We start from the raw sequence: 22,869 nt of genomic DNA, 5'->3' as shown, positions 1-22,869 counted from the left end.
AGAGGAAGAGGAGGGAACACATAGACCGACTGAAACACCCATGGTGTCACCAGGGCGTCCACCGCTACTGCCTGAGGGTCCCGTGACCTGGCACAATATCTCTGAAGCTTCTTGTTGAGGCGTGACGCCATCATGTCTATTTGAGGAATTCCCCAAAGACTTGTTATCTCTGCAAAAACTTCTTGATGAAGTCCCCACTATCCTGGATGGAGATAGTGTCTGCTGAGGAAGTCTGCTTCCCAGTTGTCCATTCCCGGAATGAGGACAGCTGACAGAGCGCTTACGTGATTTTCCGCCCAGCGAAGAATTCTGGTGGCTTCCGCCATTGCCACTCTGCTCCTTGTCCCACCTTGGCGGTTTACATGAGCCACGGCTGTGACGTTGTCTGATTGAATCAGAACCGGTAGGTCGCGAAGATTCTCCGCTTGTCGTAGGCCGTTGTATATGGCCCTCAATTCCAGTATGTTGATGTGTAGACAAGCCTCCTGGCTTGACCATAGTCCCTGAAAATTTCTTCCTTGTGTGACTGCTCCCCATCCTCGGAGGCTCGCGTCCGTGGTCACCAGAATCCAGTCTTGAATGCCGAACCTGCTCCCTCTAGAAGGTGAGCACTCTGCAGCCACCACTGGAGAGACACCCTGGCCCTGGGGGACAGGGTTATTTTCTGATATATTTGTAGATGGGACCCGGACCACTTGTCCAGAAGGTCCCACTGAAAAGTCCTCGCATGGAACCTGCCGAAGGGGATGGCCTCGTAGGCTGCCACCATTTTTCCCAGAACTCGAGTGCATTGATGAACAGACACTCTTTTTGGTTTTAGCAGGACTCTGACCATGTTCTGGAGGTCCCGTCCCTTTTCCAATGGGAGTAAAACCCTCTTTTGTTCCGTGTCCAGAATCATGCCTAGGAATGATAGCCGAGTCGTTGGAACCAATTGTGACTTTGGCAGATTGAGAATCCAACCGTGCTGTTGCAGCACTCTCAGGGAGAGCGACACGCTCTTCAGCAATTGATCTCTCGATCTCGCCTTTATCAGGAGATCGTACAAGTATGGGATAATTGCGACTCCCTGCCTGCGCAGGAGCACCATCATCTCCGCCATCACCTTGGTGAAAATCCTCGGGGCCGTGGAAAGCCCAAACGGCAATGTCTAAAACTGGTAATGACAGTCCTGTATAGCGAATCTCAGGTACTCCTGATGAGGGGGATATATGGAGACATGAAGGTATGCATCCTTTATGTCCAGTGACACCATAAAATCCCTCCCTTCCAGGCTGGATATTACAGCTCGGAGCGATTCCATCTTGAATTTGAACTTTTTCAAGTACAGGTTTAGGGATTTTAGATTTAAAATGGGTCTGACCGAACCATCCGGCTTCGGGACCACGAACAGGGTTGAATAGTACCCTCTTCCCTGTTGGTCCAGGGAAACCTTGACAATCACTTGCTGTTGACACAGCTTTTGAATTGCAGCTAAGACTACTTCCCTCTCCGGGGGTGAAGCTGGCAAGGCCGACTTGAAAAATCGGTGAGGGGGCACCTCTTCGAATTCCAGCTTGTAGCCTTGGGAAACAATTTCCATCGCCCAAGGATCCACGTCTGAAAGAACCCAGATCTGGCTGAAAAGTCAAAGACGTGCCCCCATTGGTGCGGACTCCCTCAGTGGAGCCCCAGCATCATGCGGTGGATTTTGTAGAAGCCGGGGAGGACTTCTGCTCCTGGGAACTAGCCGAAGCGGGCGTTCTCTTTCCTCTACCCTTACCTCTGGCAAGGAAGGAGGAGCCCAGACCTCTTCTGGACTTATGCGACCGAAAGGACTGCATCTGATACTGTGGAGTTTTCTTTTGCTGTTGGGGAACAAAAGGTAAAAAGGTAGATTTACCCGCGGTAGTGGTGGAAACCAGGTCCGTGAGCCCATCCCCAAACAACACTTCACCCGTGTAAGGTAAAACCTCCATATGCTTCTTTGAGTCTGCATCACCCGTCCATTGGCGGGTCCATAGAGCTCGTCTCGCAGAAATAGCCATGGCATTGGCTCTGGAACCCAGCAGCCCCACGTCTCTTTGAGCGTCCCTCATAAATAGGACTGCGTCTTTAATGTGGGCTAAGGTCAATAAAACGGTATCCCTGTCCAGGGTATCAAGGTCAGCTGACAAGGTATCTGTCCACGCTGCAACTGCACTACACACCCATGCCGATGCTATTGCCGGTCTGAGCAAAGCACCTGTATGCGCATAAATAGACTTTAAAGTAGTTTCCTGTCTGCGATCAGCAGGATCATTGAGGGCTGCCGTGTCCAGAGACGGTAGCGCCACCTTCTGGGACAGGCATGTTAAATCCTTGTCCACCCTTGGAGAAGATTCCCAACGTACCCTGTCCTGTGCAGGGAAAGGATACGCCATAAGAACCCTTTTGGGAATCTGCAGTTTTTTATCTGGAGTTTCCCAAGCCTTTTCAAATAACTCGTTAAGCTCATGGGATGGGGAAAGGTAACCTCAGGTTTCTTTTCCTTATACATGCGCACCCTCATGTCAGGGACAGAGGGGTCATCAGTGATATGCAAAATATCTTTTATTGCAATAATCATATACTGAATACCTTTTGCCACCCTTGGGTGTAATTTTGCATCATCGTAGTCGACACTGGAGTCAGAATCCGTGTCGGTACCAGTATCTGCTATTTGGGATAGGGGACGTTTCTGAGACCCAGAAGGGCCCTGTGACCCAGTCCAATCCGTGGATTCACTCCCCGCTTTTTCCCTGGACTCTTCTTTGTCCATTCTCTTATGTAATGCGGTCACACTTGCATTTAACATATGCCACATGTCCATCCAATCATGAGTCGGCGTTGCCGACGGAGACACACCACTCATCTGCTCCGCCTCCTCCTTGGACAAACCTTCCGCTTCAGACATGCCGACACGCACGTACCGGCACCCCCACACACACAGGGATATATCTATAAGGGGACAATTCCTCAACAAGGCCCTTTGGAGAGACAGAGAGAGAGAGTATGCCAGCACACACCCAGCGCCAACTGACACTGGAATGAAAACCCAGATATAGCGCTTATTATATGTATAATAAATGTGTATACACTCACTGCGCCTTAAAAATCCCCCCCCCCCCCTTCTGTCACCGTGTTCAGCAGGGGAGAGTCCGGGGAGCCAGCTTCTCTGCAGCGTTCTGTGGAGAAAATGGCACTGTTAGTGCTGAGGGATCAAGCTCCGCCCCGCTCCAGCGGCGGGCTTCGGTCCCGCTCCAATATACAAAAAATGGCGGGGGATTTTTTCATTTACTGCCTCTGCAGCCTAATGTACCCTGTTGCCAGTCCAGAGGTTTATATTGCTGCTCAGGGCGCCCCCCCTGCGCCCTGCACCTTGCACCCATCCTCTACTCCCTTCACTGGCTGCCTGACGAATCATCTTTAAGATTAGCTTACTGAGTTTCAAAGCATTACATGACCAAGGCCCAAGGTACCTGAAACAGCTTCTGACCCCATACTGCCCCACTCGATTACTGCGATCTGTAGATGAAGGACTTTTAGCAGTACCTAGAATCTACCGTAATTCATCTGGGGGTCGAGCTTTTAGTCATGCGGCTCCGACTCTATGGTACTCACTTCCCCGCACAGTGCGAGAGGCCCCAACTATAGAATCCTTTAAAAGTAGACTCAAGACTTTTCTGTTTACTCAAGCATTTCCATAATGTCCCTTTTAGTATCTTCATGCTTCTGTATTTTATGAAAATGTACTTCATTATTTTCTGTACTATATTATGCTATGTATCTGTTAAGCGCCTTGGGTCCAATTGGAGAAAGAGCGCTATATAAATAAAATTATTATTATTATTATCATCAGTGCCTTCAGTGTGTGTGTAGTGTGTGGGAGCAATGGCTCGCAGCGTTACCGCTGCACGCTTACCTCAATGAAGATCTGAAGTCTTCTGCCGCCTTGAAGTCTTCTTTTCTTCTTATACTCACCCGGCTTCTATCTTCCGGCTCTGCGAGGAGGACGGCGGCGCGGCTCTGGGACGAACGGCGGGGTGAGACCTGCGTTCCGACTCCCTCTGGAGCTAATGGTGTCCAGTAGCCTAAGAAGCAGAGCCTATCATTTAAGTAGGTCTGATTCTCTCTCCTCAGTCCCACGACGCAGGGAGCCTGTTGCCAGCAGTGCTCCCTGAAAATAAAAAACCTAACAAAATACTTTTTCAGAGAAACTCAGGAGAGCTCCCCTGTAATGCACCCTATCTCCTCTGGGCACAAAATCTAACTGAGGTCTGGAGGAGGGGCATAGAGGGAGGAGCCAGTGCACACCCATACTAAAAGTTCTTTATAGTGCCCATGTCTCCTGCGGAGCCCGTCTATACCCCATGGTCTTTACGGAGTCCCCAGCATCCTCTAGGACGTAAGAGAAAATGCTCAGTTCCTGTACTTTCCTGGTAATGTATGATTGCCATCACCTGTGTTGACACACCTTTCTTATCAATTAACCATAGTTGCCTACCCTCCCTCATTCTGCAGGAGACTCTCTGAAATAGTAGCAATCTCCCTCACTCCCTGAATGGACCAGCAATTTTCCTGATTGCACCTTATCCCCATTATGCAGCTGTTACATTCTTGGGGGGAAAAAAAGAAATCAGAAATACATACATTAAAATGGACTCATCAGTGACATTTCCCTGCTTTGGTTATAAGGCACAATGATCCTTATGGCTGCATGCAGTTTAAATAAGGTTTCTCATGGCCACTTACAGTATATGGAACCTCTTGTAAAACACAATACACAAACAAATCCTGCAAAGTATTAGTGTATTTTCTTCAACAAGTAGTTCTTACTAACTTTGGGGCTCATTTACATTTGGATGTCAGTCATTTTCATGACACACCTCTCCGATGTAGCAGTACGCGTCCGCGCTGATAGGTGTCACTTTCACTATCTCCCTGAAATGCATTTTCAAATGTAGGCAAGTATGCAATTAACTAGCTCACCGCAGATGATGGCAATCATACATTACCAGGAAAGTCCAGGAACAGAGCATTTTCTCCCTCATGGAGAGGGTCAGGTAGGCAAGTATGCTGTGTGTTTATGTGTATATGTCTGTGTGCTAACGTGTATACATGTATGTGTGTGTTTGTGTGTGTATATATATATATATATATATATATCTTTGTATACAGTAGTTGTGAGTATATGTGTGTGTGTGTTTATGTATCCCTGTGTGTATATGTGTATGTCTGTGTAGATCTGTGTGTATATTTGTGTTTATGTGTGTGTGTGTGTGTGTGTGTGTGTGTGTGTGTGTGTGTGTATGTATATATAGCTGTGTATACTGTATTTGTGTGTTTATGTATGTCTGTGCCTAAATGTGTGTGAATGTATGTATGTATGTATGTATGTATGTATGTATGTGTGTGTGTGTGGTGGTGGGTGGGGGCGCCGTGACATGACCCTGCTCCGGGTGTCCTGTCTCCACGCTACGCCTCTGCGTGTATTCATTTCTTTACTACTGAAAACCAGTGAGGAGCATCTGGATAGCTGTAACAGTGCTGGGAAAGGATTGCCCTGGGGTCAGAAGCAAGGATGAGTCTTTCCACAGACAGCGAGTGCAAATAATGTCAGCACAGGTGGGGCATTTCCAGGGCACTCTACACACACACAGATCATACCGGCATCTGCTTCCTGGACACCTCCATAAATACAATAAATGTGATGATAACTGAATATATCAGAGCAATGAATCTTCATTTCACAGCGGATCTCTTGGCTTATCAAACACCCTAAATACAGTGCAGGATGTAAACTGTAGCTATTATAGTGGGTGACATAGTGGAGTTTCTGAAAAAGGAAGAAGTGATGTACGTCAGACAAAAGATAAGGAAACATCCCCACTGTGCGAGGGTTGATGCACATTGTCCTGAGTGACGTACTGGCTGCAAAGGAGCATCTTTCAGGGGTTGGTAGATTTCAATTCCTATCCTTAGGCTCCCACATAATAAGGTCAGTACGGAGTGGATTTTTTGTATTTCTTGTGAACTCTGGGACATTCATTACACTCATTGGGCTGGGATATCAAATGATATCACACCCGCTATCAACCGTCTAAAGTGATGAGAGATAGAGGGGCGATATGCAAATGTGCCCCGTTAGCACGCTCATTACAGTCTGGTTTAGTTGCGTTAAGCGACTAAATCCGACTAAAGTAATGGGCGGGATCATGAGTAGACCCGTTTGGGTACCCAAACGGGTCTATTCACACGCAATTCGGCTCGCTACCTCCGGGGGTAGCGAGCTGAAATTAAGTTGTCGCGCCCGTTGGCAGTAACATTAGAATACAGCCGGCGGGCGCGAAAGGGGGAGGGAGGGGGGATGGAAGATTTGAATCCGGCCCATTGTGTTTGTTATTGACCAGGCAGAACCGGTAATACACTGGGAAAGCAGTGTATGGTAATCCTACACAGACAACCGCTGAAACAGCACTGTACACATGGGTAAGCGTTGTCGTGACCCGACGGAGAGTTGTTGGAGCGACTCTTTCCAAGGTACGTATAAGACGCTTTTTAGAAAGATCGCTCAAAAAGAACAGTATGACTATAAAAATAAAATAAAAAAGCTTATGGCTGCTAAAACCCAGCAGCCCACTGACCATGGTCCGGTTCCTGCCGCACAAAACAAAAAACTGATTTGCCTGAGCTAGGAGGTGGGGATATATGGATGGGCCCGTTGCATGCTGGGAGGCCGAAGCTTTAATCGTTTGGTGCAAATCCGCTGTCGCGTCATCATATCCCAATGTTATCCTGTGGATAACCTGTGGACCTTGCCGGAGGAAAAAAATAAAATATATATATTTCCATACCTCCCAACATGACCCTCTCCAGGAGGGACACAATGCTCTGCTTCTGGATTTTTCTCATTTATAATTGCCAGCACCTCTGTTGAACAGGTTAATGGATAAGAAAGGTGTTTCAGCACAGGTGCCGGCAATAAGCAGTAAGAGGGAAGTCCAGGAGCAGAGCATTCTGTCCCTCCTGGAGAGGGTCATGTTGGGAGCTATACTATATCAGTGATGTGCAGTGAGGTCATTTGCTGGGGAGGCACTGGCTACAGCTAACTGGGATCTGGGGGTGAGCTACCCTGTCACTTCCCACCCAGCATAAGAATTGACAGCACTTATACTAGTATATTTTACCTCGATTCAGTGATTGGATTAACTATACGTACATATAAAAGGATTATAACCATTTATTATTTATATAATTAAAAACATGTTCACAACATGTGCCAAATATAAAAACAATTACACCCAAATTTGCTTGAAGAAATGGCTTATTTAGGACAATTAGTCAGTTAGGCGATGTCCATTCCCATGTATACCCCTATAGCTTTAAATCCAAACTCAGATACTGTATATGATCCAACAAAGTGGCATATTTACCAATCGCAGCTAGAGGATAAATTGTTCAGCGAGAAAGTTTTGTATTCCAGTGTGGGTCCTCAGAGAATGCAGTGTGGATATATGATTAAAAGTTACGTTTGTTGCTTTTGGAACATAAGGTAAACCAAGTAGGTGTGTAGATTCTGGGGTTGGTTCAGACACACTGGTATGCGAGGATCATTTTAGTATTATGGGTGAGATAGGACACAGTGAAACACGTCAGTACTAACTGCAGCTTTGTCAAAGTGGAACTATGAATATCTGAATATCCACGCCGTATTCTCTGTGGACCCACACCTGAATACAGAACTTAAAGGCCCTACACACTTGCCGATACCACTGAAAGATATGAACAATCTCATTTTTTAATGAACGAGGTATATCGTTCATATCTTTCAATGTGTAGGCACCAACAATGAACGATGCGCGGCCCCGTGCTTATTCATCATTGGTACCGGCTCGTTGATACCTGCAACTTCACTCCCTCCGTCACCCGCCCCCGGGTTGTCCGACGGTCGTATTGGCCGTTGGGCAGCTCGGTGGCCAGTCGCCAGGTGTTTAGTGCCCAATACTGGCTGGAAAATCTATCCTCTAGCTGCGATTGGTAAATATGCCACTCTGTTGGATCATATACCATACGAGTTTGGACTTAGAGCTATAGGGGTATACATAGGAATGGACACTGCCTAACTGACTAATTGACCTAAATAAAACATTTCTTCAAGCAAATTTAGGTGAAATTTTTTTATATTTGGCACATTTTATATGTATGCATAGTCAATCCAAGTACTGAATCAAGGTAAAATATACTAGTATAGGTGCTGCTAATTCTTTTGCTATCTGTTTTAACACTGGGGACTGACTATCACCGTTTCTATAAGCAGATGTTAGTGCAGAAAAACATATCAAGTGGCCACTATACCTTCCTGTTGGTAATTTCCTCGCTTCCCACCCTGCACAGCTGACTCCATCTCTCACCTGGGTGGTCCTGGGCAGATGTTCCCTGTGCAGGCCCCCCTGTCCGGGAGAGTTCAGGCGCTGGTGGTGATGCTGTCACTGCTGCTGACTGGGAGTGCGGAGGAGGAGGAAGAGTAAGGAGAGGGAAGAGCCGCTGGTTCCAGGAGATCTGCGCTGCTTGCACTCCAGGTCTGATCGTCCCACCGCCTCCAGGGACACCACTGCTGCTGGCTGAGAGTGCGGAGGAGGAAGGAGAGAGAAAAGCGCCGGCCACCACTTGTACTTCACGCCTGGTCTTCCCGTTGCCTTTGGGGACACCGCTGCTGGTGGCTGGGAGTGCGGAGGAGGAAGGAGAAAGAAGAGCGCCGGCCGCCACTTGCGCTCCACGCCTGGTCTTCCCACTGCTTCTGGGGACACGACTGCTTCTATCAGGTTCCCACCACTACAACCAGGCAAGTAACGCCATCCGTTGGGTCCTGCTGCCACTTCTGCCATGTATGGGTGATTGGACAGTGGATCCAGCACTGGAGCCACCTGTCCAATCACAACTGCTTCGCTGACAGTAGCGTGTTTTCGTCCCTGTCAACGAGTCAGTTCTATAGATGCCGCTTTCCCCTGATTTTTTAATGGGCTTTTACAGCCCAGTGGTTAGCCCCCCCCCCAATTTATCCCTCGATCCCATTGGTAATGGGAGGCACTGCTGTTGGTGCCTCCCAAACTACTTTAATGTATTAAAATTAGTATATTAATATGAAGAAGTTATTTATGACACACAATACGTGTCATAAGCATCTTCTTTCTATTATTTCAATCATTAATGACAGGGGAGGCCCTGCCTCCCCTGATTGCACGTCCCTGATATATATATATATATATATATATACATACACAGGAATCTACTGCACTTGCCATTCCCAGGAAAGGAGCGCACTCATATACTCCCCACTTATGCAAGGCCACACCCACTTTTACAGGAATGCGTGCGCATTGGGGGGAGGGGGGAGCTCTTCCAGAGGTTTTTTTTTCCGAAAGTAGCTCACACCCCAATTAAGGTTGGAGACCACTGCTCTAGCCTGAAGTTTCACCTGGTTTAACCAGCCACAGAACTTGTGTAAATCATGTGTCCCAGATTAAAGGGATATTATGGTCACCCTAATACAGGAATCCACCACACTCGCCATTCCCAGCAAAGGGGTGCACTCATGTACTCCCCACCCCCAGGTTGGGGTGCAGTGGGCTGTGACCTCTTGCTCAAACACACATACACCGAGAACCCATACTCTCCCCAGCAATGTACAATTCATGAACTAAAACCAAATTATTTATCCAGCTATGTATTAAGGTGAATGAAATTACTGGGGAGAGTGCAGGGTTCTCTTGGTGTTTATCGCTCTCTCTCTCAATATAGATATATATATAGACCCTCTCCAGGAGGGACAGAATGCTCTGCTCCTGGACTTCCCTCTTAGTTTATGAATGCTCTGCTCCAGGACCTAATTTATGATTGTCATCACCTGTGGTGAAACACCTTTCTTAGCCATCCACCTGTTTAAAACAGGTGTCGGCAATCATGAATGCATTTTGTCCCTCCGGGAGAGAGTCATGTTGGGAGATATGTATGTATGTATGATTGCCATCACCTATTCAATAGGGGCTGATTTTTTCTGACAAGTCGGGAATTCCCGACTTGTTGGAAAACACGTGGATTGGCGGAATAGCTGCCGATCCACGTGCTTCTGTCGGAAATGGGGCCAAATCAGACAGGTATTGGCCCCCTTTCCGACAAACTAAATCCGACTTGAAAATAAGTCGGATTGAGGCGAGGAGACAACCGATGCTGCGGGCGGCTGGGGGAGCTGAGATCGACTGCCGGCGGAGGAAGCTGGCTGCGGGGGTACATGTCTGCGGTGGCGGGGGAGGCGCTGCAGGGAGAGAGGTGCCTGGTCGTCCCCCGTGCTGTATGACCTCATTTCATCAAAGAATATGATCTGACAGACACATTAACTTCAGTTCAGTTGCGGAATCAAGCATCTGCAATGTATGGACATTGATGATCTTATATTGTATATGAAACAGAGCTGAGCGCTGTACCTGTTGTTTCTTATTAATTTAATACTTGTCTAGGATTAAGTGGTCCTCGTTTCGTAGGTGGCTGCATATGCTTTTATGTGCACCTCTGGACTTATCCATTCAATTTCATATATCATTGTATGATGTTACAGACCATGGTCATTATAATATGTATAACACATATGAGACATGCAAGAGGAGATATATACCTTGCCAGGAGCTAACGTAAACTATAGGGCCCTACACACTGGGCGATTTGAACGATGAACGATATGAACAATGAACGATATTTCAGTAACAATTTTTTGCATACACATTGAACGATTTGTATGAACGATTTGACATTGCAAACATCGATATTGTCCAAATTGGCTTGCAATAATAAACAATGATAGACCAACGACGAACGACTGTAGGGACGGGCATCATTCGTCGTTGGTGCCTCTACACTGAACGATATTATGAACGATATAGCGTTCATTTTTTAACGATATCTTTCATATCTTTCTAAATTGTTATCTAGTGTGTAGGGCCCTTAACACTTTCATTATAATAAACTGTTATTTGTGCTACAATATAATGGATTGATCCTAGTGTATTTGGCTGGGTATAAGAGGTTACATAAATGGCAAGAGGATGATGCTGCTGTAAGGAAGACACACAGTTTTTTTGTGATGGGTGGAACTTAAGTTCTTAGCTGGTATATTCGCAGTACACCAGTGTGGGCCTCAGTCACCGGGTCACTGTGTGTCTCTTTCGCTAGACTGTTGGTCTATTTTCTGCATGACTGACCAATCAAGCTCTTGATCCCTGTCTGAGGAGATCAAACCCCTTATGAATGTAAAGTACGTGAAATAAAGTATGGGTGAAATTAACTGTCCGGAATGATAAAGCAATATATGCACCACATGAGGAATTGGGGGGGGGAGGGAGAGGAGGGCACTGTGTAGTAAATTGTAGTTGTAAAGTGCAATGGAATATGCTGCGCTATATAAGAAACTGCTAATAAATAAATTAATTACTTTCTGTATAACATTTAGAGTTAGGGCGCACACACACTGGGCGATTTTGAACTGAAAACAGCTCTCTTTGGTGTGTATGCCGCAGTGTGTATGCCCCGGCGATGAGCGCTGAAGCGCGCCCCCGCTTCATCGCCGGCGGCTGCCGTTCATCTGCTGGTATTACCAGCAAATGAACGGCAGGCTGAACGGCTTTCCATAGCATCCTACTATGGAAAGCCGTTCACCCCTGCTGACATCGCTGGGCAGGGGGGGGAAATCGCTCAGTGTTTATGCACTGAGCGCTTTTCAGCCCAGCAATGTCAGCGATCATCGCTATGCATACACGCTGGGCAAAAACCCAGTGTGTATGCACCTTAACATAAGAGGAGTCAAATACATACTTCTTACATTTGTGCCATCTCAACATACGGATGGATCCTCTGTTATCTTGGCTGGCTTCGGTGTTGGTCGCGATCGGGCATACAAAGCGTGCCTGGGCGCAAGGAGGCGCGCCTAGTCGTAGGGAGGTGCACAGAGCGTGTGGTGTTACCTTTCAGTGTAATACCAGCGATCATCCACCAGATGTCGCTTTTTAAAATCACCACTGCGCATACCTGTTGTCCCCATTAAAAATAAATTAACGAAATACATAGTAAGAACTACTTTACTGGTGCATCTCATTACGCTACAATATGCTACAGTATGTCATACAGTATATTACAGTGTACAGACGTAAATACAGTAGTACAGTATATACAGATGCAAACATGATAAAGCCACAGTATAGTCTATTGACGTTAGGAATATGTGAGCCGCCAAGTCCCGCAGACAAATCAACAAATAAAACCAATAGTGTACACAGACGCGAACGGACGTGTTACAAGTACACTGTGGTCTATTGATGTTAGGGATATTATATGTTAGCGTCCTAATCCCATAGCCATTACGGCATAATCAAAACCCATGGGCTCATTCATCTGCCGGAGGCGACGTGTCCGAGTGATGAAGTGTTCCGCTTCCCATGCTTAGAGTTCTGGGTTCGATTCCTAAAGTACGAATGCATGTTAGTTTCTTCCAGACACTTTATTCATTTTTTTATTTTTGTATCTATCGTACTGTACTATACTTTCACATTCAACAGAAGTGTGCACACAAGTTTTACATAAAAGCAGGGCAAAGCTGCAGGAGCATTTCTTCTGTAAAATACACAATGGCTATGAGGATATGGTTCTATGCACCGTACAGTACACATACAATTCTGTAGCAGGGCAGACTCAATTTAAATGGCAACCACCCGTGACTCCTTGCCTTTTGGCAGCCCTCAGCTATGGAGCGAGCGACGGCATAGGTTTTGCAAGTTACAGGGCAATGCTGAAGGAGCGTCACAATCCCGCTAGCTAAAATACACAGGGGCGATAGGGCTAGGCGAGCTCTATGCACATTACGGTACACCGGACTCGAACACATAGCAAGTTGTCAAAATGGCTGACACCAGTTATCCCTTGCCCCGTGGAGGCCCTCGGCTACAGAGCAAGTGACGGCACAGGTTTTGCAGGCTATGGGGCAATGCTAAAGGAGCGTCACAATCCCCTAGCTAAAATACACAGGGGCGATAGGGCAAGTTGACAAAATGGCTGCCGCCCGCCTCCCCCGCCTCGTGGCAGCGCTCGGATATGGAGCGAGCGACGGCATAGGTTTTGCAGGCTACAGGGCAATGCTGAAGGAGCGTCACAATCCCTTAGCTAAAATACACAGGGGCAATGAGGGCCCATAGAGTGATCAATTAATAAATATAGTGTATAGAGACGCAAAACAAGGCGTTTAAGCAACAGTACAGTATGGTCTATTGAAGTCAGGAATACAGTACAGTACAGTACATGAGCGGCCAAGTCCCCTAGCCATTAGGGCATAATCTAAAACCAATGGCAAGGGATCACTGCTTACTGTACATTTAGACATGAGCTTGTGTATCTGTCATGAGGGGCGTTTTTTTCCCTGACACTATTTTTTTTCTTCTATTGTAATATACTGTACTGCACTGCACTGTACCGTACTTTACATTCAATAGAGATACTGTTTGCACACAGGTTTTACATGAATCAGGGCAATGCTGCAGGAGTTGTCTGCTGTGTACAGCAGATTTCCGTCTGGGATGCATTTGTATGTTTGTAATAACAAAAATAATTTTACTGTACATTTAGTGTATACAGTACCTCTAATACACATTTCCTGTGGAAAAGACTGTACAGTCCTGTACATGGAGCATTTTCTTTACTGATCCGTTTATTTAATTTTTTTATTCACTCTGTACACTGAACTTTCGGTCCTCCAGCTGTTGTTGAACGAACTACACATACAGTGCCAGCATGTCTTGGTAGTTTTGCCATGCTAAAACTGTTGCAGGGCATGCTGGGATGTTTAGATCAACAACAGCTGGAGGACTGAGGGCTTCCCATCCCTGATGTACAGTATTGAACAGTGTTTCTTTGGAAACTGACACTGTACAGTATATTTGTAAACCAGCCTACTGTACATCCAACAGTTTTGTTTCCCATAATACAGTAGAATATTGTATTTATAAAGTACCATATTAAAGAAGCAACTTAAGAAAAATCACAAAGCATGGCGACTGTACTTTAAGTCCTCTTATAGTCTGAGATTTCAAGCCGTGCCATACTGTACATGGCAGGATAAAGTAGATACTGTACAGTACTGTATGGACAGATCTCTACTGTATGCATTAAATTCCAAATGCAATTTAGAGGAACCTTGTCCAAAGTCTTTTGTCTGTTTAACTAAAGACTAGATGGTCCAAGTGGTTCTTACAGTATCTTCCATCAAAATCTATGTTTCTTTATACAGTACCTACTGTATTACTAATAAAACAGTTGCACCTCACACTTCCGAGTATTAGCAGACACTGAGATACTGTACAGTACAGTAAGAAGCTTGCTGGTACACAGGATGTGTTCTCTACCGTACGGGGGCTAGGAAGGGGTTGCTTAGAGTCAGGACATCTTTGCACAAATACTGTACAGTAGCAGTCATTCTGTACCTGTACTGACAGGAGCAAATCACTGTCCTTACAAATTCCTTGTTGTAACCCAGGCTGCGGTTAACATTCAGGGAGATTTCATTTAATGTACTGTACTGTATGATGTAGGCAATTAGGAGATAAGAATTGCAATTTAGAGACTCCTGCAATATCCGTGAGGGTAGGCAACTTCTGTACTATATGAACCATCAGAATATGTGTGGAGAGGAATTACCCTCCACTGCATAAAGGAAGCACAATTGTGCAAAGTTCTCAAATGCTATTTTATTGCATAAAATAATTAAAAACAAATGCACACATCACTTATAACCATGTAACAGACAGTCTTATACTGAAAAATGTAAGCACAATTGTGACTTGAATATTAATACAGTAATGTACAGTACCTAAAAAAATACTGTACAGTACAGTATGCAGCTTAGACAAATCACATTTCTCCATATTGTGCTTATTAGAATTCATGTTACTCTAAAACACCAAAGGTACTGTATACACTACCAGTGCTGTATGAGAAACTAATGTCCAAGATTCCTGAGGGTGCATAGTCCCTCTGAGTTTGGGAGCCTGGTACAAGCATCCTCCTTTGTCCCTGCTGTTGCCAGACCTGGCTGCTGTGTCCTCCAGTGACTGACATCACAATACATGTCCGCCGAGTTGTGACATCATGCATGACACATTGTTACAGTCAGGGGGAGATAGGCCATGGGCCTCACCAGGAAGGATCCTGGTAGACTGATTTGTCTGTGTGGCCTGTTTTAGGTTTTACCATGTGGCCCCAGCCCATATATGACAGGAGGCCCACCCACCACACTCAGTACACTGCATTGTCCTGATTCATGGCTTCACGGTACGTTATACTGTGCCTCTTGTGCTGCCCATCTTGAGACACTTCTAGACAATAGTACAGGACCACTTTTATTTCCCAATCTGCCCCTCAGACACACCGGCAGCAAAGACGCAAGGAAAGCTGCATTTGAGTACAATCAGGCCCTATAAGGCAATTATAGGATGGCCGAATTATTGTTGTTAGTGTTTTTTTTACCAAAATAAAGTATACTGTACAGATCAGCAAATACAGTAAAGTACAGTAAGCTACTTTACATACGTCATTAGCAAGATACTGTACAGTCTTACTGTAAAGGTGTGATACAATACTTTTCTATACACGGCAACCTCAGGAGTTAATGTAATATACTTTAAAAATGCTGTACTGTCTCACTGAGCTTGCAGTACAGTTCTGTACCCAGAAAGACTAAAAATCGGAATACAGTACTGAAGTACTGTTCTGTAGTTTGGAGCAGAGAATGGAAAGGGGGGGGGGGGGGGGGGCTAGGATCAAATAAGGTTTGAGCTAAGAATATTATAAAAAAAAGGGTCATACTAGATGGACACAGTGGTTCTTATCTGCCGTCAATTCTACTGTATGTTTCTACAGTACAGCACTGTACAGTATGTTTCTATGTTTAATAACACTTCTCCCCCATATCGAAACATCATACTGTACATTTACCCCCATGTACCATAGCGTACTGTATAATGGAATTTTATTGGAAAAGCATCAATATAAATGTAAAAAAAGTATTTATTACAAAATCAGATTTCATGTACTGTACTGATCAAAAATGTACAGTACTCCATTATTCAGGACTTATAAAACTGTAAAGAACTGTTCATACACATCAATAACAGGACTACTGTATAGTATAATGTATAATAGCTTATGGAATATTCAGACAAAGGCAATTTTATAAACATTTTTAATAATGCATAGATTAAAATTTTATACAGAAAATACAGTACAGAACTACATATTTGTTGCTTGACCATTTCTTTCAACTATAACAGGTAATACTTTATACAGGTGATTTATATAATTATTACAATGTTCAGGTGTGAGTACTTCTAACCAAAATTTTTGGATCCCATCCAACAGCTGCTGTTTTGTTGTTTGACAACTGCACAAGCTCATGTGTACATGTACTGTAAGCAGTGATCCCTTCACATTGGTTTTTGTGTAGGGGACTTGGACGCTCATATTGGATGCTTCAGCAGATGATAGAATGAATACTTTCTGCATGACATGGTAGTTAGCCAACACCTCCCCCCACCTCTATCCCGTTTCCCCCTTACCCCTGCTCATTTCACAGACTGACAGACAGGGAGGTCAGGTTACAATATATTGCCAACACAGTACTAATGTAGACAGTAAGTAAATGAAGAGCTGATAAGTAGTGCAGACACAAGCGCATACAATAGACAGGGAGGGAGGTCAGGTTACAATAAATGTGCAACACAATACTACAGTATACTGTATATGAAAATCACACAGAGAACTGCAGTCACGTTGATAGGTGTGTAAATGGTACAGTAGCCGTGATCCCTTCTCATAAAGTAAGGTACAACACAGATTCTTTATCACCAATTATCTACAGTACTGTGTTGCTCGAACAGTTAATTGCATCAGGATACACTCATTTATATTTATTGGTGTGCCTACGGGTGCTCATTACCACTGTGTATTTTAGATAGGGGAATCAGACGCTCATGCAGATGTACCCTGATTTATGTGAAACCTGTGTGTCCCCTTCCATTGAATGTATTACAATGGATTACAAAGAAAAAAAAAATTAATAAAGTGAATGTCAGGGAAAAAAAATATAGATTGGCACTTTGGGAATCGAACCCGGGACTCTCAGCGTGAGAGCCGGGAGCCTTCACCACTTGCCCACGTCACTGCATGGAAGATGCACAAGTTCATATGTAAAATCTTTACACTGGTGTTCGTTTATGCCCTTAGGGGACTCGGACGCTCATATGCAAAACACAGTATTTTCCACTGCCTCCCCCCATCCCATCGCCTCCCCCTACCCCCATCCCCCTTCCCATCGCCTCCCCCTACCTCCATCCCCCTTCCCCCCTGGCAGCCTACACACTTTATATAATAGACACAGTACTAATGTAGACAGTAAGTAAATGAAGAGCTGATAAGTAGTGCAGGCACAAGCTCATACAACAGGGAGGGAGGTCAGGTTACAATAAATGTGCAACACAATACTACTGTATACTGTATATGAAAATCCCATAGAGAACTGCAGTCGCGTTGATAGGTGTGTAAATCGTACAGTAGCAGTGATCTCTTCTCATAAAGTACTGTAAAAACACAGATTCCCTATTGCCGATGATCTACAGTACTGTGTTGCTCAAACAGTTAATTGCATCAGGATACACTCATTTATATTTATTGGTATGCCTACGGGTACTCATTACCGCTGTGTATTTTAGATAGCGGAATCAGACGCTCATGCAGATGTACCCTGATTTATGTGAAACCTGTGTGCCCCCTTCCATTGAATGTATTACAATGGATTACAAAGAAAAAAAATAATAAAGTGAATGTCAGGGAAAAAAAAAAAATAGATTGCCACTTTGGGAATCGAACCCGGGACTCTCAGCGTGGGAGGCGGGAGCCTTCACCGCTTGCCCACGTCGCTGCATGGAAGATTCACAAGTTCATGTGTATAAGTAATGCAAGCAGCGATTCCTTCCCATTGGTGTTCGTTTATGCCGTTAGGGGACTCGGAAACTCATACTGCGCAGCAGGGGCAGGGGTGGAGGCGGCGCTGGGAGATGAGCTCATCTCCTGCGCCGCCTCTCCCTATGCTGTGAATGCGAACCGTGTCGCATTGATGCGGCTCCCATTCACACTGCACCTGACCCGGTATTCAACCCGGGTATAATCCTTCTTTTATACCGGGTTGAATTACCGGGTCAGACGACCCGCTAATTCCGGCAGAGTGCTTTCACATCGCACACTGACCCGTGTCAACACGGCAATATGCCGTGTCGATACCGGGTTATTTGTGCGGTGTGAAAGGGGTATTAGAAGTTTTTGTGGTTACAAGCAAAATCCTTCAAATTATGCCTTCATTTGTACATAGTAACACTAATTATGCAGACAAATTATGAACAATATAAAAATGTTGTATCATTTCCTTATGGTGGTTTTTACCATGTCCCCTCACTGACATATCGCCATATACAGTATATTTATACTACTTTTCCATAGTTTGTTCAATGCATGTAAAGTGCGAAGAGACAGCACTCGACCCTACAACAGTATAGAATTACCAAACCACTGCTCTTTGTGTAGACAGACATTTCAACAAATATGTATCTGGGCCCAATTAACAAAAGAAAAGAAGTGCCCAAACATACCATAAAACAAGACACCATTTCCAGCTGGAGAACACATGTCAAATTCCTTCTTAATAAACAGAGTTACATCTAATACAATCAATGACAATACAGCACAAATATCAGCGTATATGTTCTCTGCAGGAAGTCAGCACACTCTTGTGATACAGAAGCAAATAGAGCAGGTGATATGAATTTTCTTTCAAACTGGACAAAGCATGCTGAATATTCATTGTGAGTATTTATTCTCAAATATCCAGGAATTCAGTGGTTCCCAATCCATACTACATGCAAGGAAGGAAGTCAGTGAATCCCAATCAACACAATGCTTCAGTAAGAAAGTAGATGGATCCCAATCAACAGAAAGTGGCAATAATAAAGTCAGTGAATCCCAAGCCATACTGACATCAATAAGGAAGTCAAAGGATCCCCACCAATACTAAATGCCAGTAAGGATGTCAGTAGATACGGTCAATACTATGTGCCATTACTATATATCATCAATACTATATGGCAGGGGTTCTCAAACTCGGTCCTCAGTACACCCCCACACGGTGCATGTTTTGCAGGTAACCCAGCAAGTGCACAGGTGTATTAATTACTCACTGACACATTTTAAAAGGTCCACAGGTGGAGCTAATTATTTCACTTGTGATTCTGTGAGAAGACCTGCAAAACATGCACTGTGTGGGGTCCTGAGGACCGAGTTTGAGAACCTATGCTATATGGCATTAAGGAATTCAGCATGTACCATGTGTCAGTAAGGAGGTCAGAGGATCCCAATCAATACTACATATGACAGAGGAAGTTAATGAATCCCAATCAATACTACTGTATGTACAAGTTAAGAGGTCAGTGAATCCTGAAATACTATGTGGCAGTAAGGATTCCAATTACTACAATATGATAATAAGGCAGTCAGTGGGTACAACCAGTACTATAAGCCAGTAAGTCAGTGGATACCAATAAATACTGAGCAACAGTACAGTAGTCAGTGTATTCCATTGCAATACAAAAGTAGTCAGGGGATACTAGTCCATACTATAGTTAATACCAGTAAGAAGGACCATGGAACAATATGTGCCAGTAAGGAAGTCAGTGGATCAGTATCAATATGAAGTGCAAGTCAGAGGATTCCAGGCAATACTAGGCACCAGTAAGTATGTCAGAGGATTCCAATAAATACTAGTACGATTCCAATAAATACTAGTGACAAAGTCAGTAGATCCCAATATGAACTGCCAAGAAACTGTGAAAGCTGTTACTCAGTAATTGATCCAGAATAACATCTCTATCTTACCCTTTCCTGATGGGAAGAAACACTCCATTTCTACACTGCTGCGTGAGTGAGAGATGCAGAGTGCGCTGCTGGGCACCAGACCTTCCTGTGGGGGACTCCTGTCTGTTGTTCGCACCAAACACCATCCAGGTCTGTCACTTGGCCTCTCCAGCATCTCCACAGTCTGACCCACTTGGATGCTTAGTTCATTACAGTGAATAGCAATGAAATCCTGCAATACAGTTGTCAGCTCACAGCCCCCCGACAACTGAAAGAGAAAAGACAGGCATTATTAGCACTGCATGCTCTAATTTACTGCAATCATTTAAAAATAATGTAAAGATATATTGCAGCAAGTGCTGGTGACTTCAGATAATACATTGTATATATTTATTTATAAAGTGGCATGGTATTGTATAATGACAGAAAATTCACTAACATGATTGGACACATTAGATCACATGAAATTACATTCCCAATGACTAACCACTTTCCAGTGTAAGCACTCACTTGAACTACTCCCAACTTACACAATACCAGCTGTAAACAAATCCAACTGTAAACAACAACAACAACAGTCACAGAGACACTACTCGACAAGAAAAGCAGCACATCACTGCCTCACTGACAGCAGCACATCACTGCTTCACTGACAGCAGCACATCACTGCCTCACTGAGAGCAGCACATCACTGCCTCACTGACAGCAGCACATCACTGCCTCACTGACAGCAGCACATCACTGCCTCACTGACAGCAGCACATCACTGCCTCACTGACAGCAGCACATCACTGCTTCACTGACAGCAGCACATCACTGCTTCACTGACAGCAGCACATCACTGACTCACTGACAGCAGCACATCACTGCCTCACTGACAGCAGCACATCACTGCCTCACTGACAGCAGCATATCACTGCCTCACTGATAGACATATACATTTCTGACAGAAAAACTTCAACAATTTTATTCACTTACACTGTTATCCAGTTAAATGTTTACTTATTAAAAATAATTCAAATCAAACAGCCTATATTGAACTAATTTTTCCTCCTTTTCTGTATCTGTTTCACCCATTTTATCACAACAGGAGCTATTTTATAAAACATACAGTATATACAGTATTACTCTTGGGTGTGCGGCTGTACTTTGATATACTGTACGCACACCTTAGGTGATTGAATGTACTCGGCCTTGTGCGTCACAATGCACATCAAGGCGTGCGTATATCAGAGCGCGACCGAACACCCAAGGGTGGTAAAATATATATATATATATATATATATTTTTTTTTTTAATTAATATTTTAACAAAGATATTCAGATTATAAAGGGAAATGCTTATTTCTAGAAAAAAAAAAAGTGTAATGAGAATACAACTGTACAGGCATGAAATGAATCTAGACTTTAAATATGTATATTGATTGTCCTAACCTAAAATATTTGTATTCTACTTTATGCTTGCTCAATATTTTGTTAAAACGTTACATTTAATAGGTAAATCCACATTGTATGGCACTGTTGATTATTACATTAAAAACAAATGTTAATAGATTTAGTACCAGTATATTATGATTTAAGGATTAAATATTATCCTGAAATAAAAAAATCAGCCACAAGGGGTCAGCGTTTCCTCAATGTGACTTTAGAAGATGTATTATGATGCAAAACAGTTTTACTAGCAAGTAAACTCAGAGATATATCAAAATGATTGTATCAGGAACTAATGTTGGCATAAATATGTAAAAAAAAATGTAAAAAAATGTAAATGTAATGTAAATGTAAATATGTAAAAAAATTGTTAAATAAACTGATGCTGGGAAAGTGAGTTATAAGCAGATGAAACTGTAAATGTCCCTTCTCTACTCACAGTACAATCTACAAGGCTACTAGGCAGGGTCATCTTATCGTACTGTATAGGCCATAGGTCTGCAAACTCGGTCCTCATTACCCCACACAGTGCATGTTTTACAGGTCTCCTCACAGAATCAGAAGTAAAATAATTAATTCCACCTGTGGACCTTTTAAAATGTGTCTGTGAGTAATAAATACACCTGTGCTCCTGCTAGGTTACCTGCAAAACATGCACTGTGTGGGGTAATGAGGACCTAGTTTGCAGACCTATGGTATAGGCACACTAGGCAGCTGCCTAGGGCCCAATGATTCTAGGGGCCCTCCAGTAGGGGCGGGCTGGTGCCTCCAAAAGGTTCCTGGGAGGCAGAGAATGCTGCCTGGCCGCTCTTGATTGTGAATTACACACAATCAGAGTGACCTGGCAGCATTCTCTTCCTGCGTCCCAGCCTGCAACCAGACAGTGAATGGCTGATTTGTTGGATTGTTGGAGCTATTCACCATGCAGAGTGCCAACAGACATTTTCTGTATGGCAGCATGTGGAAATAAGGCATGGGACCGCAGGAAGGGTAAATTATTATTTCATTTTTTATTTGTTCCGGTGAATGGGTGGGTAGGGGCCCTGTGCATTGCTCTGCCCAGGACCTACAATGCTGCTAAGACTGCCCTGCTACTTCTCTCAGTATTTCCTCTTCGGGGCCTACAGTATGTATAATAATTGTGGCACTGCTGCGGTTATTAACATTGTTTCATGGCAAAGCTTTTAGAGTTTGCAATGTTAGAAAACACCGCCTTCCAATGGTATAAACCTATGTATGCATGGTAGCAGGAGAGTAATCTTCCAATCCCTCTGCTGCAGCCTCTGTCCCGCGCCTGCCAAGTGTCAGGTTCCCCGGAGGAGTCTTTCACAAACATGAAAAACTCTTCCAAAATGCTGGGGATATAACTCGCAGGGAGAGAAGTTTATCGCTACAGCTGTCCCTGCAGGTTTCACTGAGCAAATTGCGAGGATATTTTCATTAAGAATGA

General features: G+C 44.2%; 1 protein-coding gene across 7 annotated transcripts in view; it reads right to left on the bottom strand.

Annotated features, from left to right (window-relative positions):
* The window catches only part of KALRN (kalirin RhoGEF kinase), a 1,402,249-nt gene that overhangs the window by 170,679 nt on the left and 1,208,701 nt on the right, over positions 1–22,869 (bottom strand). For all 7 annotated transcript variants that reach the window (XM_063934074.1, XM_063934073.1, XM_063934072.1 and 4 more), the window contains one exon: positions 20,011–20,257. In XM_063934074.1, coding sequence (XP_063790144.1) covers positions 20,011–20,257 — 247 coding nt within the window. The remainder of the gene's footprint in view (positions 1–20,010; positions 20,258–22,869) is intronic.

Source organism: Pseudophryne corroboree, chromosome 7, assembly GCF_028390025.1.
Source record: "Pseudophryne corroboree isolate aPseCor3 chromosome 7, aPseCor3.hap2, whole genome shotgun sequence".
In the NCBI taxonomy this organism is placed as follows: Eukaryota; Metazoa; Chordata; class Amphibia; order Anura; family Myobatrachidae; genus Pseudophryne; species Pseudophryne corroboree.
This window is presented reverse-complemented; position numbering and strand designations above follow the sequence as displayed.